This window comes from Anoplophora glabripennis, unplaced genomic scaffold (genome assembly GCF_000390285.2).
Source record: "Anoplophora glabripennis isolate ALB-LARVAE unplaced genomic scaffold, Agla_2.0 scaffold836, whole genome shotgun sequence".
Classification (NCBI taxonomy): Eukaryota; Metazoa; Arthropoda; class Insecta; order Coleoptera; family Cerambycidae; genus Anoplophora; species Anoplophora glabripennis.
The window spans coordinates 71,666-91,991 of record NW_019416915.1 but is presented as its reverse complement, the minus strand read 5'-3'; the positions used below and the strand labels follow the sequence as shown (position 1 = coordinate 91,991).

The 20,326-nt window shown below is 34.6% G+C and overlaps 1 protein-coding gene across 5 annotated transcripts in view; it reads right to left on the bottom strand.

Moving 5' to 3' along the window:
* Nucleotides 1-17,615, bottom strand: part of LOC108912804 (protein Fe65 homolog) — a 56,000-nt gene extending 38,385 nt beyond the window's left edge. For 4 of the 5 annotated variants that reach the window (XM_018718187.1, XM_018718189.1, XM_018718190.1 and 1 more), the window contains exon 1: nt 17,454-17,615. Coding sequence is in view for 1 of the 5 variants with exons in the window: in XM_018718192.1 (XP_018573708.1) it covers nt 17,454-17,466 (13 nt within the window). In the remaining 4 variants the exon portion in view is untranslated. Of the gene's footprint in view, nt 1-7,233; nt 7,380-17,453 lie in introns of those variants that run through there. The other variant, XM_018718188.1, reaches the window with a different exon arrangement.
* Between the last annotated feature and the right edge of the window lie 2,711 nt (nt 17,616-20,326).

Below are 20,326 nucleotides of genomic sequence, written 5' to 3'. Positions count from 1 at the left end.
ATAAAGTAGAAAAATTCAAAATTGCTATTCCGCTATTAAGTTTTTATTTTCTATGGAGAATTCTGAAAGATAAGGGAGAAAATATTGAACGAATTTTGGTAGTATTAGAGAAATGGATAACAATTCAGTATAAAAAAATAATATATTGGAATATATGTCCTTTATGTCCCCTGTCTAGAGCAGGATGAAGGTATTATACCACTATTATATTTTTTCATTTTTTCTTAATAAAGAGTTTATTTGTTTACTAAATTTAATAGCGGAAAACTTGCCCATGAAGTGGATCTTTGGCAACCTGGACTATGTGCAGGAGCAGGATCAGTAAATAAATTAAAATACTGTGTAAACTATTATATATGTATATGACTATACAGGGTGTATTTAAATGGAGGGGCACAAATGATACCAGAGATTCCTTGGGTGAAAATAAGTCGATTTACCCTAACATACCTATATCCCAAGTTGCATAATAAAAAAGATACAAGGTGTCAAAGTGAAAAATAAAAAATGGTTTTTCCTTAATAATTTCTATAATTTTAGTCAGAAATATATAAAATTTTCAACAGAGAGGTTTTTTAATGAAAGTAGAAAGGAAAAGTAATATAATAATGATTTTTTATTGTCGATTACGAGGCGCCCTCTGCAGGCAATATTATGCATTGAATATGTAGTAACTTTTTTGCCAACCGCCGTATACAGCTTTTAGTAACAAAATATGAAATATTAGACTTTTTTAACAAAAAAGGTATACTTATTGAAAATGGCTAAAGCCAACCGTTGAGGAGATATTTTTAATTTCATATATTAGTACATCCAAATTTCAACATAATTTTAGTTTAAATGTATTGGCCGAAATCGTAGGAGATTATCTTATTGGTCCGTTTATTCTTCCTCGGCGTCTCGGCAGAGCCGAATATTTGAGATTTTTAAATGAGCAACTCCCAATATTGCTTGAATACGTGCCACTAGCTATCCGTGAAATTATGTGATACGCACATGACGGAGCTCCTGCTCATCGTACATTAGCTGTGAGACAATGGTTAAATTTAAATTTTCCTGGGAGATGGATAGGTCGAGGGAACGATGCACCAGTCAAATGGCCTGCGTGATCACCGGATCTCACATCCATAGACTATTTTTTATGGGGTTACTTAAAAAATGTTGTTTATTCCAACCCTATTGATAGTGTGGAGATGCTTTTTGCAGCAGCTAAGGAAGTAAAGAATGACTCATATTTTTTCAAGAATTCGTCGTAATTTTAATCCTAGAATTAGACTAAGCTTACAGAAAAATGGAAATTACTTCCTTTAAAAAATCTTGTTTTTTCTATTGTCAGCCAGTTGTTTATCTTAAATTATCTATTGACTGTTGTTAAGTGACTCTTGATTTTAGTTGTTTTTTCTGATAATTATTATTAAACTAACAATAAATAAGAATTTTGCATTATTTTTTCATATGTACTGTTATTTCATATAAGATTTTAATGCAGGGTTTAAATAATTTCACATGCACAAGAAAAATGTGTTTTTTAATAAAGACTCCGAAAAAACAATTAAATAGAAATTATGCAACAAGTGTATTCACACATGCTAAAATAATACGCAAAAAAGTAAAATAAATTTAAAACAGCAAAAATAATGTTGTCTCAGTTGATTCCTGCGCCCCCTTTTGGCCTAATTTTAAAATACAGATACACAACTAATAAGTACTGTGAGGCAATGAGTTCTGAATTTATTAACAAAAGTGTCTGTCTGTACCTTGGTATTCGTGGAGGTATACCTGTAAATCCCTAACACTAATTTATGAAATTAAAAATATCTCCTCAACGGTTAGCTTTAGCTATTTTCAATAAGTATACCTTTTTTGTTAAAAAAAAGTCCAATATTTCATATTTTGTAACTAAAAACTCAAAAATCATTATTATATTATTTTTCTCATCATTAAAAAACCTCTCTGTTAAAAATTTAAAACATTTCTGACTAAAATTATAGAAATTATTAAGGAAAAACCATTTTTTATGTTAGGTTAAATCGACTTATTTTCACCCAAGGAATCTCTGGTATCATTTGTGCCCCTCCATTTAAATACACCCTGTATACGTTGAGTATTTCTCACTCAATATATTATATCAATGTAATCAGAAAGAGAAGAATTCAAAAACGACAAATATATATAGGAAGGCTTATTTAAAAAACAAAAGTTTAACTTATATTTTCGAAACCCAACAGTCGATCGTTTTTTTATATGAAATCATAAGAATATTTACTAAAATTTTTATTTATATTATTTTTCCTTATAGAAAGGTAAAAAAGATAAGAGGAGTATGTTATGTGAATGAAACTGTACACTAATTTCTTTCAAAAATATTGAGTGACATTTTAATGAAACAACGTTAGCCGCAAATCTGTCAAACGCAAAAAGAATAAAATATATTAAATTTTTCGATGGTTTTGGTTTTTCAAAGACGCAATGAAAAATAAAACTTGTATATATTTAAGTTTGGATCAAATCATAGTGTAATCAACCAGTTATAGTAACTTGGAATTTTTATTTTTACGCTATGAGTATCATCGAGTCCGAAGACCGCCGAAGTAAGGTTCCGCGCATATCCAATTCTGAGGTGACATGACACCTGGCAAAGTAATTATACTTCAGAGTTAGTTCCGTTCCAGCGTTTCGACCGTATAGATGTGCCCAGAAAAGGAAGTTAGTAAAAGGTTTAGGTAAAGACTTGCCTACTGACTGCTTTGTATTAATCATACCTTGCCTTTCAGATATCCGCCCGTACTACGACGTGGTTGGGTATGCTATTGTCTCTTTCCGGTACACTTGACCTAATTTCGCGTTCGGTTTATAGGATGTTGTTTCCCCCTTTTCTGTCATATGAGTTGAAACGCACATCGTATTTAATCATCTTTCTTTCCAGATATCCCCCGGACTAATTAACCATACCTTGCTTTACAGATATCCGTCCGTATTACGACATGTGATGTTGTCTCTTTCCGGTACACTTGACCTGACTACACGTTCGGCTGATAGGATGTCCCCCCCCTTTCTCTCCTATGAGGCTGAAACGCAGGTCATAATTAATCATACTTTTATTTCAGATCGCCAGCCGCTGCCGCTAGCCAGTCTTGAGGAGCCCTGTTATTACAGCATATCTCTTTTTCTTTGTATAGAGACAGTAGCTATGCCTTTAGTCAGTAAATATAGCTTTACTCTTTGTCCATTTTCTCACTTCTGGCATGAGCACCCCGCTTACCGTAATAACAGCTTGGTTGTTTCTGCTGTTCCGCTAACTCTGTTGTGCTTTGCTTTTAATCAGGTGACCGCTTAACACCGAACCGTTATTTTACCGTTTCCAGTAGTCACCACCTGCGCATCACCGTAGCCGTTTGTCACTGTCTAACCATAGCTTAATAAACTCATCAACTTTTAGCCTCGTTGCATACTTGCCGGACCGGCTATCCGGATCCGGCTGGCTCTTTCACACGTAATTTAATTTTCAAACCGATTTGGCCGATATTAGTCTCAGTTGCATTTTCACGACAAGAGATGGATCGTAGACGCATTGCAATAATTATGTGGCTTGGCTATTGCCGATGTCGTCGCAATAAAAAAAAAAACAAAAAATATGAAAAATATCCAAAAAAATATGAAAAAGCTAAAGTTTTGTCCCACTGAACAGGACTGGATTAAAGCAGTGATATAAAGAATGCTATATCTACTTCTAGCGAACAAACATTCGACATAGTTGCGTATAAATATTTAAAAAATAATTGACGTCCTGTTCTTTTCAATGAAACCAGACGAATGAACCCGGCATGTGTGAAAGCGTCAATCCAAAACTATGCACTACTACCACTTCGGTCGCCGGATAGCCGGTACACGGCAGCCGGGCTGGCAGTGGTGGCGACCGGCTACAACCCGGCGGCGGCGGCCGTTCGCCGGATAGCTCCTTCCGTCACGTGTGAAAACTGCCATAAGACTATGTACACCTTGCTGCCGTGTAACCGGATCCGGTTAGCCGGTTCCGGCATGTGTGCAACGGGTGTTATACTGCATCACCCCATATTTCTTAATTCAGAACAATATATTTTATGTTTATATTTTTTCTCCAAATTATAGTTAATGAACAAAAAATCCTGGTAAGTGATAACATTGGGATTCTTTCTGGCCGGATAAAAATATTGTTTAGTCAGTAATGTACTTTGCCTATGCCTTTTACCTTTATTAAAAATTGGTTTTTATTTTAAATGTCTTTGCAAGGAATTTCAACGGTAGACAGGGATCGTATAGTGACACTTATTAAAACGGGACATTCGCAAAGACAGGTTGCTACAATTGTTGGGGTCAACCGAAGTGATGCATCGAGAACCTACCAACGGTATTTAGAACTCGGAAATCCGGAAAATCATCCAGTGCAATGTTTTAGGAGGCATAATGTGGAATGATTGGACGTCTCTTACTCTGATCCGTGACAACATGACTGATCAGGTATATATTCATTCCATATTAAACCCAGTTGTTCGTTTAATGGAGAGGCGCTGTACGAGAAAATTTTTTGTTTATGGACGTTAACGCGACTTCCCATCGCGCAACAGGTAGTTGAGTTTAAGGAAACCGAGAATATTGCTAGTTTACAGTTGCCACAGAAGTCTCCAGATCTGAATCCCATCAAACATGAATGGGGCATGTTGAAAAGAAGAGTTCGTCAACTAAATCAGGGTTATGCGATCCTTCCTGACCTTATCCATGCTGCCACCGTGATTTGGGAGAATATGCCTCAGCAGCTTATAAACAATCTCATCGAAAGTATTCCCCGACCAATAGAGGCTTGCATAAGAGGCAAGAGGAGGATCAACTGAATATTAATTATCTTTTTTGAAACTATTTTTATAATAAAAACTTAATTTAACCTAAATTAAAATTTTATAATTTTTGCAAATTAGTTTATTTAATTTTTTAATTTGGAAATAAAAACCTTTGCTAAATTATTTGTGCTTTATTTAGTTAAATATTAATTAGCAGTATGCTGATTATGTTTATTTCTGTTAAACACGTTTATTTTGGGAAAGGGGTGATGCAATATAAAAGTTGATGAGTTTAGTAGTAGCATAGGACTGCATACACTATATGTAGAATAAAACCGTTAATAAATGTAAATATTTATCAAGTGCGACTTTTAATCCTGTGTGGAGTCTAACTCTCTGGGTCTTCACTATAGTGGCCCGAGTAGTAGTGTTTCTATACTATAAACAGGAAACTAGGCCCCAGGTAACCGCCGCCGCCGCTCTGACGTCATGGTGACAAGTAATAAGACGTCACAGGATATTGACTATTTTAGAAACTCACGTCTTTCCTTGCTCACTTCAGCCAACAATAATTTATTTAAAATGTTAAAATATGTAATGAATGATATAAATTATTTTTTTAAAGTATGCAATTAACATATACTGCCATTGTTGCCTTCGAGGGGGTATGAGCATGCCTTACCAAAAAAATTATACATACCAATGTATCACAAAAATAAAATTCAAACTGCTGTAATTTTAACAGGAAGTATAATTTGTCTTCATAACGTCAAAAATGACACATGAAATCATAGCCTACTAGTCATAAAACTGCATACTTTACTTTTTGTCGGATTCAATTAGTAATGACGCTGTTTCACAAAACTGTTTCAAAAACCGTCATTTTTTCGAATTTGTTAATAAAAAAAAATAAATTAAATTTCCTGTTCTACTGGCAAAACTATTTAATAACAACATACTGATAAAAAAATCGATATCATTTTAAGGGCGCCCTACCCCTAGTCCGGCCCTTATTGAGCTTCCAACAAATTCATATTTTTGCCAATTAAAGACAACAATAAACGGAAATCATGTACCAAATTTGGTGCTCTATGTTAAGGCATTGCTGAAATATTGTTTTTCAAAATTTAACACTCATCTTCAGAAGTCAATTCAACGGTACATCCCAGAAAAAATGTTACATAACAAATCGGCATATTTTAAGATCCTCTACACGTGCCTGCTCTGTGTCAGTAGAATTATGAAACACCCTATATAGGTAGGCGTTGAAAATTTTAACAAGCATTACCATTACCACATGAACGAAAACCATAATTTAAAAAACCGTTGATGGGAAGCCGCTGCTGTTTCCACATCCGTAAAAAGCAATACTTTCAATTAATTTATTATAGGATATTTTCACCTCCGTCCCATGTCCATCAGACTGATTCAGATGGTCTCTTAATTTTCTTCCAATTATATCGCAGACATAAAATAGGTCTGAAGTCTAGTTGCAAAAGTGATGCGTTATTTACTTACAATTAGTGCAGTGTATATAACTGCTTTATGCAATAAATTGAAATAAAGCTCTTTTTATACAATGATATAACAATAATTGGCTTAATCTTAAGTATGTGTATAATTCAATATCATGCCGCAGTGTTTTTAAAAGTACAATCATATTTCTATAAAAAATAAAACGTTCTCATTTTATTGATATCCGATTTCTTTAGTAAGAATGAATATATTTGCTTTAGATTTGAGAAAAAATATTATTAGTTGAAATGTACAAATTCAAATTGTGATTTTTTAAAGATAATAACAAATTTTAAATTGTATTATATGCATATCAACAATATTTAATGGTAAATTCCATTTTAAAAAGAAAATCGTGAATTACATATTTCAATGACGTAAAGCAAATTTGAAAATTAAAAGTTCTAGAAAGACTTTTGCATATTCCAAATTCACACAAAAAGTATAAAATTAAACTACTCCACTAGATACTCCTGCAACCGAATAGACCGTGTATATGAATCATATACGACTTACGTTGATACGTAAAATTTTAATATTTTTTTATTTATTTTATACATGTAAGTAACTTTTTGAAAAGAAAAAATTCGTGAGTGCTTCACACGAACATTATCTTTTTTTATTACAATAAATTTTAATATTACGAACGTTTACGTAAATGTACATTTAAGAATGTAAATGTTAAAGATATTGTTTTTTGAACTATACTAAATTCCGTTCAATAAATAATTACACAATACCTATTATGGCTACTTACGTAGTTTAATTTAATATAGTCATAGTTAATCGAATATATTTATAGAAATACTACTAATTCCACAATTATATTTATTATTTCTCTCGTATAAATCCAAGAGCGCTCAGTTATACGGAAAAAAGCCAAAAATAGAACCAAAAGACTTACCAAATCTGTACAGACTCCACATCGATAGTATTAAGTTATATATATATTAAAACTAGGAACACAATCAGTTTTTCACATAATTATTTTACGTATTTGGTCGGTCAAAAAGAACTTTTAATAAAATAATTTCACAGCAATACATAAGAAATAAGAGACTGATGAAGTCGAGGCAACTTGAGTCCGCGCACCCCTCAAACTGTTATTGATTTTTCCATTGCCTAGGAGCCACTACTGTATGACTTATATCAAATACTATTAGCTTATAATCCAATGACACGAAGCCAGAAAACTAACCCCTACAATTAGATGGCCTAAATACTACATTTTTTGTTTTGATTTATTGATATATTTTTCAATTTTAAGTTATAATATTTTTTATATTAACAAGTACCTACGTTGGAAACCTATAATACTAAAGTTTGAATTAATTTTCACTTATATCGATATCAAATAAATTTTCTGTGTTTAAATGTTTATTTGTTTATCGATTGTCGTTCCGTTACCAAATGTATGGAGTGTTCAGTTAGTTACTAATAGGTTGATCATAACCAAAAGGTTCTACCAAAATCCAAGAGGTTTGATCAAATAAAATCTTACTGATGTTTCCCTTTTTGAGATACGGAATGTTAATGATGAAAATAAATTAAAACTGTTTGCAGACATCTCAGAAACTAGTTAATAATTTTTTTCTGATTTGCTGTGGCGATTACTGTCGCGAGCTATATCAGGTTCATTTTCATGTGAATCCAACGCCAACGGGCTAAAAAATTCTGTCTCATTTTAATGGTGCATCATCCCTTATCAACCCTTTAAAATATTTCGACCGAACTTTACTGTCGATTAATGCTCTTGGTACACTTGCATCATGTACCAAATTTGGTTTCTCCAAGTTCAAGTATATAGGCCAGGAAATATAGAATTGGACGCGACTTTTTGTTTCGGCAAGCTGAATTTATCACTATAGATGCTAAATATTATGTACAAAAACATATTAGTTTCCACAGTCATAAAAATGGGGGGAAGATTGTTTACAGGGTGGTTAATTGTATAATATTTACGTAAATTCACGTTTTTGGCTTATAACTTTTTTTTCGTTCATTTCCACGAGAAAACAGTAAGGTACTTTTTTTTCGTATTCAAAAGACCTACAAAACTAGCCCTGGAGCGTCAATAAATATTCACTAATTCACTAATCAATTAACTAATTATTAGTCTGGACGATCCCGAAGATCTTCCACAATCGCACTGATTTTCTTCACGGTAGATTTCATAATAATACATTGAAATCTATCACTTCTTTTTTAATTTCAAATTTGCAACCTGGAATTTTTTTTTTATTTTTTGGCCTTAGTTGCAAAGTGAAATAAACGACGCACGAGCGTGATATAGTTATACAGGGTGAGTCATTAATAATGGTACACACACAGCTTAATGGCAGATTGTTAACGTCAAAATATAGCGATTTTCGTTCTACAGTGTGTTAAACTTGAAAAAATATTTTCAATTTTTTGCTATATTTTAAGTATGTATGGAACGACTGTTTTGAAAATTTGCAGTTTTGCATTTTTTGAAGTGGCAAATATGAATAAGCAAACAGTGTTGGGGTCACGTCTAGGGAGCGCTGGTTATACTGTCCTATCAATGTAAAAATATGGTTAACTTTTTGTATTTTATAATTTAGAATTTTTTAACTAGAAATAATTGAACTACGTTCAATTCTAAATAAAATATGTATATTTGTTACAAATCGATAAACTCAACCGTTTTCGAGATACAGACATTTTCAGTTTTTGAGATTCGGCCGAATTTAAATTAAAAAAATATTTTTTCTAAAGCAGCAGGCATTGACATAATAAATTGACAGCACATTATACCCCAGAACTAAGAGAATATCTTAATAGAAATTTCTCGCACCGTTGTATTGGACGCGGTAGCAAAGTATGTACCTTGGCCTGTACCTACATAGCCCTGATTTAAATCCGCCGGAAATTTTTATTGGAGCTATCTTAAATCTCTAATTTACAAAGACATTATTGATAGTCAAGAGTAACTGAAGACAAATATTCAGGATTTAATTCATATTATCAAACAACATAGAACTTTATTTTACATCAGACAAAATTGGAATAAGTGCATTGGTGTAATGTTTGTCTTATTTCTTAATTCAAGTTTGGTATCTTATGACCTGCTAATTTTCTAATTTAATTGCCGCCGAATCTCAAAAACTTAAAACGTCTGTATCTCGAAAACGGTTGAGTTTGTCGATTTCTAACGAGTATACTATTTTAATTTAAAATTGAACATAGTTCAATAATTTCTAGTTAAAAAAATCAAAGTTGTAAAATACAAAAAGTTAGACATTTTTTTACATTGATAAGACAGTATAACTAGCGCCCCCTAGACGTGACCCCAACACTGTTTGCATATTCGTATTTGCCACCTCAATAAACGTAAAACTACAAATTTTCAAAACAACTGGCTAAAATATAGCAAAAATTCGAAAATATTTTTTCAACTTTAACACCCTGTAGAACGAAAAGGAGCAAAAATTGACTAAGGCATGTTTGGCCCAATCGCTATATTTTGACGTTAACAATATGTCATTAAGCTGTGTACCATTATTAATGACTCACCCTGTATATTCGGAAAGCTTATGAAAAGAGCTTTAAGTTAAAAAATCGTCGAGATTCGTTGAAAAACAACGGAGTTACAGACATTTGCTATAAAAATTACTATTAAGATGAAGATAAGTTTTATTAATAGTGTGGTTTTCAATTATTTTTATTAGTTTATTGTATTATTATTTAATACTTTCAAATGTTTTTTTACTTTGTCAAATTATAATTTACTAAGGCCCGGTTCTTTGAGTCTCGGTTAAGGCTTGATTAACTAATCAGGCGATTAGACTGTGATTATACTTTATAAAATAAATCACGATTATGTAACAGTCTAATCGCCTGATCAGTTAATCAAGCTTTAACAAACACTCAAAGTACTGGGTCTAAAAATAATAAATTTTTGTGAACATAACAATTCGCAAAAAGTAAATAATTTAACTGTCAATGCACATGACGCCAAACGCATTTTTGTTCTTCACAACCTGCTACGATAGAAAATATTGACAATTTCGATTCCCGGTGATTAAAACATGTAACATTATTTTTAAATAGATTTTTTACACAAAAATGGAACATTCTACCAACATGAATCAAGTTTATTTACTAAAAAAAAAATTTAATTTCATACTTTTCAGTCAAAAGAAAAAAAAGCATAAAAAGTTAAAGTTAAATTTTACTCCCCTCCCCTCCACTGTTGGAACGTATGTGATGAAAATTTGTACATTTCGTTTTAGTAGAGGAATGAGCACATAAGAGTTAAGCTAGTTACCAAATTTCATTTTATCTCAACTGGTTTCGGAGTTATTTAGAAAAAAAATCATAGTGGTCCCTTTAAGTGTCTATAACTTCCTCAGGAAGAATTTTTGGACCCACGTTTATATAAAGAAAAAGTAAGTAATCTTTTTCGGGACACCCTGTATATATACAGGGTGATTCATCTTTCATGATTAGGACTTTAACCATCGATAGTGCTCGCCAAAATAATGTCATTTTGATGTATACACTTTTTCTTCCAAAGGCTTCCTTTTAGAGAAACCAGCTCTTGAAAAACCATTTTTTTTGTTTTTATTTTTTCTTAAACTATGAAAGCCTTTTGTTCTATAATTACTTAATATGAAATGTACGAATGAAAAGCTCTATTGATTTTACAAATTGTGAAATTATATCAATCATAGGCGTCCGTAAGGGGCTCTGATAACCCCTATTTTTAATATAATTTGTATGCCACTGGAAATTTTTCAAAATGAATATACAGTTTTTAAATTGCAGTTTATGCTACAGCAAAAAGGTCTCTTACTATTTTTAAATTGAATATATGGTTTTTGAGAAAAATGGCTTCTTATGGAATCATTATATTATTATGTGAAATGGTTATCCTCCATTAGTGACGAGATTTGGCATTGTATCGGGATATTGGTCCACGTTCTAATTGTTTGTGATCTGAGACGCACTTTATGTATTTGCACTTTGTTTTAAAGTGGAAGTTTATATGATTTAAAAATGTTTGTGTGTTATGGGTTTACAACTGAACCCTATGTTGTTTAAACACTGTCGGGTCTGCTACCTTAGTGTCTAAATATCAGTCTGTTTGCATTGGCTAAAAGCACTTGACTTCTATAGTGTATGGTCTCCTTAGAGTGTCAGTACGGTAAGCCTTAGGAGCTTTTGCATTAATAGAACCGTAACAGCTGAGTATGAATGGCAGCGTGAGACCTGTTTGAATGGCAGCATGAGAGACGTGTGTGAGCGTCATGCTGTTTGGTCATTTTTTAGAGAATTATAACTCGAAATGTGGGTTTTTAAGAATTTGTAAGCTTTGTTTGGTTACTTAATTTGTAATACAATGTATGCAATGCGGTTGTTGCTTATACAAGTTTAAAAAATTTGTATCGAATACACACTCTGGCCAGGTATCGGTACGCTGGTTACTGAACGGCAGTTTTTCTAGGCTGACGATTGTAAGCTGGTTGAATGTATTCTGCCAGATGGGCTGCTGTGCGGTCCGGTCTGGATCCTGAAAATTGCGGTGTTGAAAAGCTGCGTCTTCGATGATTACTGGCATCTTGTAAGGGTTGAAGGGCTGAAAATCCCTAATGTCATTTAGGGATGTGGGTTTGAAGAATCTGGGAGTTTTATTTTCGCCATTTTTTCAAATGGGTGGTGAAAATTCTGGCGCTTCTTCCGCTGTGGGCGGCCTCAGGGAGAGATCGGACATGCTTTGTTATCGTCATCCGAGGAAACGGAGGACATTTGGCAGCAATCGTCTGATCCGGGAGGCTTTGGAGAGTAGCAGACGACTGACGCGGTGAGGAAACCGTCACCAAGAGGCGGGCCGATTAGGACCAGTTCCGCGCAGAAATTCAGCGAAATCCGTGCACCCTTTCTCGTGATCCGTGATGTAGCAGACTTCGAAACGGCCATAGTGAGCATTGACAGGTATCCACGCCGCCTTGGACGCCAGCACCACAGAGACATGGTGAAGGGGAGAGCAAACTATGCAGGCAAGTTATATATTTGTCACAGGACCTAATAATGGAGACGTGCGGCACAGAGCCATGAGGACGACTCGCCCCCTCAATAAGCAGGCCCTAAACCAGATAAATCGGAGGGTCAAAGTCACCTTAGACGAGCACTACCAGTCCTCGTGCCAGCCACACCTAGAGTCACTAAACACGGAGGACCGCAGTCTATGAACGATGTAACAGGCACTGAGGTCCACCCGGAAGCCAAGCCTACAATTCACGGTAAGAATGGGATAGTCTATACAAGGTTTGAAAAAGTCGAACTATTCAGCGACAGCCTTCTTCCAAGCCAATGTTACCGCCATGTTTCCTATCATCAATCTATCCTATCAATATCCTATCATTATCCTTATTGATCTGAGATTTTTATTTAGTAGGTCTGCTGTATAACTTCTTTGGTGGTCCTTTTAAGGATTTCTTTGCTTGACTCTGTCTAGGAGTTTCTTGCCATCATTTCTGGACTTTATCTTTTACTCATCACTGCATGAGTAGGTATTTTACTAACATAACTACCTACATTAGTAAAATACAAGATACAAGCAATGCTGCAAGCGTTCGAGCCCCTGTAGGGTTGTGTATGAGCCTGCTAGGGTCATTCAGATTTCCTAGTCTAAAGCATCCAAACAGTTTCATATCAGCTTGGAATTAACCTGGTATGAGCTGATTGTATTGCGTAGTGCCATCTGTCAGAGTAAATAGCAATTAGTTGGTTTTAATATTCCTCCTTATCCATTCCATTGCACAATATTTAATAGGGCCAGATAGTAGTGATGCCTATTAAATAGGCATCACTACTATCTGGAAGACTATGGCATGCATCCCAAAATTAAATGGGACTTGAACCCATACCTTAGCTCCTTATATTCTGACTCCTTTGTATGTCTTTGAGCCATCTGTACACAGAGCAGGTTGGCATTAACAGGGCATCCCTCCTCCCAATCCTTCATTTATCGTATTTACTATCTTGAAGTTTTTATAAAAGTGTACTTTGAAGCCAAGTAGTCAGTTAACATTCATACAAATCAGATGTGCTATTTAAGTTTAGAACTCATTACTGTTTCATGTCTTGATGACACATCATCACAACAACACATCATTTACATTCATGTATACATACTGACAATACTGACATTTAAATACATTCACGAAGTAAATTTAGAGATATATTTATGACAGACATTATTTCACGGTAACAATGTACACTCGACACAAGATAAAGGTTTCCAATCTGAATCGTATTTTGTTTGAAATATGACAGCTTAACCGCTTGTCTATATGGGGCGTTCACATTAAACTCGTGTGGCAATATTTTACCGTCACATCTGACATTTTACGAGTTTTGTACAAAAATGCTTTCTTGGTAGATTGGCATTTTAAAATGGGACTAATCGGCAAACTATTATAGCAGACCCCGTATGCATTTTTTATTATCTTGTTTCTATTAAAAGAGTTGTATTTACATTACAACAGAAAAATCGATTCATCTTACTTAATAAATCTTGCGAAACGTCTACTACCTACTTACGAATAGTTAGATTAAATGGATTTAAGAAAATTAAAAATTTTATTTTTTACTTTTATTTTGAAAACCCTGCAGCTCGGAAACGGCGGTCTTAAGAGCTTACGTGTGTGTAACAAAATTTACTTAATTTTAGCCACAGAATTGGCTTCTGGTTTTTCTGTACGCCATTAATGAACACTGTATAGGTGCCCGCAATAAAATCAGTTGAAGTTTATTACAAAAGTTGTAAAGCATACAATTCTACATAAAAATGGTCTCTTGACTTTTTCTTGTATCTCTATCCATTGTTAATCTCAAAAAGGTAAATACATATTAATAAGGACTAATATTTTTTCTTTTAGCCTAAAACGGATTTAAACGGATGCAAACTACCCCTCGTGTTCACCCCCAAAAATAATATTTCCGTGATAACTCGGGTTTTAATCAATAATTTGGAATGAAACAAAATGGAAATTACTTCTTATATAAAAAAAAAACATTTATGGGCTTATGTAATGCCAAAGAGATTACAGGCCGTTATTGATTCGGATGGCGGTTGGACATATTATTAGACTGTTTTGTTTTTTCATTGTTTATAAAATGATGTCAAAATAAGTAAATAAATTCATAACATTATGGGCCCGGAAATGTTTCCTGTCTGATAGATGTAAAATTAAAAAAAAATCCTGTTTTTCTAAATATTTCGAAAGCAATTTAAAATATTACATTGTGCTTTGGTGTATAGTCCAGTGGCAGTGTAATATCTTAAATCGTTTTCGAGATATTTAGAAAAAAACGGGTTTTAAATTTCTTTCGACATCTAAGAAAGGAAACATTTTCGGACCCATAATGTCATGAACTTATTTACTTATTTTCACTTCCAGAACACGTCCTTAAAATATTTCCCTTTCCTCCCTAAACTGTGTTATAATAAAACTGTAGTTTACAATATTTTTTTATTTTGTTGCCTTCATGACCTACCTACCTACTTTCTAGTACATTTGTAGTTTTTCATTTTCTATCCACCTGCTAAAGGATGTCCTATTGTTCTAAATGGAAATTAGAGCAATGGATTGAGAGGTCTTTTTAAAAAATTGCGGAGGTTACATTGGATGCGAATGCTAGTTCTACAGGGTGTCCCACCAGGAATCGCCACTATCGATATCGCGGAAAGTACTGATCCGATAAACCTGAAAATTTGGCAACCTAGCAAAGGCAATAGGGCTAACACAGCTGAAATACTTGAAACTTTATGGCACCTCCGGTTATACCGGAAGCCAACATTAACTTTCTTATTTTAAATTTTACACTCTATATATTACTGCATTTTAGGATTCTAAGTGAAATTTGAGGGTCACTTTATTAATTATTCCCTATACCTAGGAGTTAAAGATTTTGAGATATTAATTTTTAAAGAAAAAATTTGACAGATACAAGTCCGCGGAAATGATAGAAACTCTTTTCAGGAGCGTGATATCAAGTGCATTTTTGGTACCTGTATATGTATATAATTATGGTATACCATTAAATTAAAACATTTAATACTAGGTGTTTCATTTTTGTTGTTACATTTTGATAACTTCAAACAGCGATAACTTTGTTAACTTAAATAGAACACCCTGTATTTTTTTACTCTGTCGTATGCAGACTGAAATTTACTTTCAAGCCATATAAGCATTACTACTTTTAGAGATTTTTGCAATTTTCTATTTTTTAGACAGTTTTTCTCGTATCGGACCAAGTCATCAAATTGGCCATGATCAGAAACAATCCAAAAACAATAAAATAACTTGACATTTGTTAATTTAGTTGTCAAATTAATGTTGTCTGTAATAGTTTTTGCCAAAAATTTAAATACATGTACCTAGGGATTGTTTAAATTATATGAGGATTATTTTTAATTTGGTTGTTATTTATGGACAATGTGTAAAGCAGCAAATTCTCTACATGTTCTTAAAATTAGTTTGTCAAATGTATATTTGAACAATGATGTATCGCTAAAAATAAATCTTGTCATAATTTGAATTTATAGGTAAACATAAACCTAATAAGGATTCAACATTTGTAAAGAAATCTATTATAATGAAGTAATATGAATTCCTAACAAATTATTGTTACAAATAGATCGATTTATGTAGAGTAAAATCGATTATATTGTTTAATGCTAGTGTATAACGGCTCACATGTAAATGTGTGTAAAAATTTGTTTTAATATGATACTCTGTACAGATTTTTGTACTGCTGTAGTATTTTAACATAAGCAGTCTTATGCTGCTGTCACAGGGATGCAGAGTATTATTTGTAATTAAGCCAAAGACAAACACTTATAATTTGTTACTTATACATTACTCAAACTTGTTGTTAGTGAATTTTTTGTTTATTATTGAATAGGTACCTTAAATAATAAATAAATACAGGGCTGATGTCTTAAATGTTGACGACATCAGATATAAGAAACATAGTTGGCATCAAAATGAAAATTCACTAGGGGTGCTCAGATCTCTATTGTACGATTTTATGTGAAATGGTATATTAGATATTTCTACACATGTCAACATGTGTCATCACAACACACCAGAACAATATGTCCTAAACATAACTCTTTATACGGCTTTTGCCCCCATGATGTCTTCAATCGATGAATGTCCTCTTGTAGTCTATAAAATACAGACCTACTTCTTGAATGAAAGCATTTAGTGGTTGTACTAACAATAGGAGGTCTTGCTGAACTTGCAAGACCTCCCGTAACGCTTGAGTACACTGCTCTTTGAATACCACTTAAAAGTCTTTCCACCCCTACTTGCACCACCACTTCGCCCACCATGCCACCATCCAAAGTTAATATTGACCTTATTACCTTAAGGCCAATTTAAGACTGAAATCCCAATATGAAATTTTTTCATTGCAAGAGTTCCACATTAGTTTTTGGTCAAAAACTACTCCAAGATACTTTTCTTTTTTGGCAAACGAAATCTCTACTCCATTAAACTGTGGATTCTCCAATCCTGGCAAAACTCTTTTCTTAGTTAAAGCAACTATGGTGATTCTGTAAGGATTAACCCAAAGTTGTACCGTCCTCTATAAGTCACCTATCACGTTAAGAGCTGCCCATGTGTATTCAGTGATGAAAATTTTCCCTTAACAATAATTGCCAAATCATCAGCAAATCTCAGGCAATAAATACCTTGTGCAGATGTTTATGGACATCTTTTTGTTGTCATAAACACTGTGGTAATGTGAAAAGAAAATCAGTTCTCATTCAAGACTTGGCCTAAAAACTAAAATTTTGTTTGCACTAAAGCTGTGTGGAGCTTAAAAAATCATGTTTTTGGTACCTAATGCATCTTTACTATCACATACTTTTTATTACCCGTTTTTAACACCGAGCCCAAAGGAAACTTTTTGGTTAAATTATATTTTTTCTCATTCAGTTTAGCAGAATATTTTAGAAACACAATCTTCTAATAGCTCATCACTTTTCGCTTCTTCTTAAATACAATTACTTAAGTTAAATATAAATAATAAACATTCAAATAAATTGTTACAAAACTAATTCTAAAATTTAAATATTATCTTTACCTTTAGAAGCCATAGCAATTACAAAAGAGTCTTTCCACCCCAGAGGCTACCTACGAGATTTATACTCCTATTCTGACTTAAGCAGTTGGGCACACAATTACATACATTCAATTTTTTTAATGAATTTCAAACATTTTTAACATTAACAGCTATAATCACAGAACCATAGATAATAGAAGACACAGAATTCTAGTAAAATGGAGACAAACTGCATTCAAATCATAGAACCAAGACGATACTGGCGCAACTGGTTGCCAGGTGGAGAACTATGTTTTAGTGGTCAAGATAGCTTAAAATTATGCATTATTTCGAAACAATTATGGGAAGTATGGATTTTCCTAAAACCTTTTTAAAATTACTTGGATAAGTATTAGAAAAAAGTTATAAACTTATTTTTGTACGCTAATTGTTTTTTAATTGTTTAAACAATAATAAATAATTTTTTTAAGAACATTTAAAATAATTTAATGAATTTTAAATCTAATTCTTTCAAATTGATATTATAGGGGTTTTCGATGTCGCTGAATAAGAATATGAAGTCGGAAAATGAAAATTCAAAATGGCTGATCCAATATAGCCGCCTATTTTAAACAATTTATTTAACAATTATCGATTTTAAATCAAACTCGCTTATATTTGTAATATATGGGTTTTTGAAGTCGCTACACAAGAATATGATGTCGGAAAATGAAAATTCAAAATGGCTGATTCAATATGGCCGACTATATTAAACAATTTATTTAACAATTATTGATTTTAAATCAAACTTTTCCAACACAAATAACACTAATTTTGCACGTAGCAAGAGCTGTCACATTGGTACAGTTTTACAATTTAATTTTGGCTTGGATTATGTCAATGTTATTTAGAGAACTATATAAAGGAGGATGTTTCTAGCACAACTTCACTATTTTAGCGATAACTTGAAAACGAAAAAAAATATCGATCTCAGATTTGTGTATTTGTTTTCCATAATGAATGGTCTATCAAGCCATGAAAAAAACTTATATCGTTGCATTTATTTTTTTTTAGTAAACGGAGACAATTACAAAACTTTTCTCATTAGCGTCGTCTACCGTTGCGCAGGAAAATAATATTTTTATACCTATATCATAAAAATAAATTGTATTAATCTTTAAAATGAGCCATCGTTTATTGAAATCGCTAAAGGCATTTAGATGTTGACAATTTAAAAATTTTAAGATAGCGTCCTTCATACTCGCCGCCGCCATTATTCCATGGCTAGAAATTGGCCTCAATGATTTGGGATCGAGGGGGATTATCCCTCTTTATCCTGCCTGATCTCGTGTAGGCCTGGACACCCTTCGTAGGTGGGCCCCATCCGTCGTCGTCGTTTGTTGGACCTCCTTTTGTCCTGGCTGGGCCCCGCCGGCTAGGGCCCTTTCTTCTGGCGCTGTTCTTGCTTCGCCGGCTCATCTGTGTAAACCCCGGGGGTGGTGTCATGTTTGTGTGTGGTATGCTCGGGTAAGGTAGTGCGGCTATGTAGCCTGGGATGCGCTTTGCTAAGGTGGCCCTTAGGCTAGCGCGGGAGGGGAGGGGAGGGAGGGGTGCTAAGGGTGGGAGGGGGTGGGTGGGTTTGTGTGTGTGGGTGCGTGCGTGCGTGCGCGCGTGCGTGCGTGTGTGTGTCTGTCGTTTTCTTTGTTGTTTTCGTTGTCTTCGTGTGTCGTTGTCTACGTGAGGCGTAGGTTAGCTGCGGTTGAAGTACCACCTTGATAAGCATTCGCTTATTCCTTAAACTGAGGGTGTTCCCACCTTTGAGTACGGGAAAGAGCCTAGCCCTGGTGGTCTTCGCTCGCGCCACCGTCTCCACGATGTGCGGTTTCCACGTTTCCACGGCTAGTGGTCCATCGTCACGCCCAGGTATCGTGTTTGTCGATTCCAGGAGATGGGTTCCTGGGATAGTGTCAGTCTGTGGAGGTTTTGTGGGATTTTTCGTTTGGTAAAAAGGATGGCCGAACTTTCGTTGGGATTAATATTGACTTTCCACCTGTTGCACCAGGTTTCAAGTTGGTCTAAGGAATTTTGGAGGAGGGAGGCGGAATATCTAGGATCTACGGATTGAGATGTGATTGTCAGGTCGTCGGCGTATAAGTATATGTTGGTGTTGGGGGGATGTGGGATGTCGGAGTTGTAAATGGTGTATGGGTATGGGGACAGGACGGTGCCCTGGGGGACACCGGCCTCCATGGGACGGGTGGTGGAAAGGGAATCTTGGATTTGGATGAGGAATTTTCGGTGGTGTAGGTAGGATTTTATGAGTTTGGTAAAGGATATGGGATATTGGTTGGTGAGCATTTTCATCAGTAGGCCTTCATGCCAAACCGTATCGAAGGCCTTTGCGACGTCCAGGAAGACAGCACCAGTGTACTGTCCCCTGTTGAAGGCCGCCGTGATGTGCTCGGTAAGGCGAAGGATTTGGAGTTCAGTGGAGTGATTGGGTCGGAAGGCGAACTGCTCGTCTGGAATGACTTGCAGTTCTTGGGAGTGGGTTCTTAGACGGGTTAGGATAATTTTTTCTACCACTTTGCTCATAGCCGGGAGCAGGCTAATGGGCCGGTAGTTGGATGGGATGGTGTGATCTTTGTTGGGTTTTGGGATAAGGATTATGTTTGCTGTTTTCCAGCGGGTAGGGAAGTGTCTTAGTCTGAGTGTCGCGTTTGTTATGTTTAGTAGGGCCATGAGGCCCTTGTGTGGTAGTCGTTTAAGTGTCGTGTTATGTATATTGTCGGGTCCGGGGGCTTTTCTGTTTTTAAGTCTGCGTATTGTCAGTCTTAGTTCGTCAGGTGTTGCGGGGGGGATTATGTCATTGTCTGGCTCTCTGTCGACGCGTCGGGCCGCGCGCTCAGCCACTA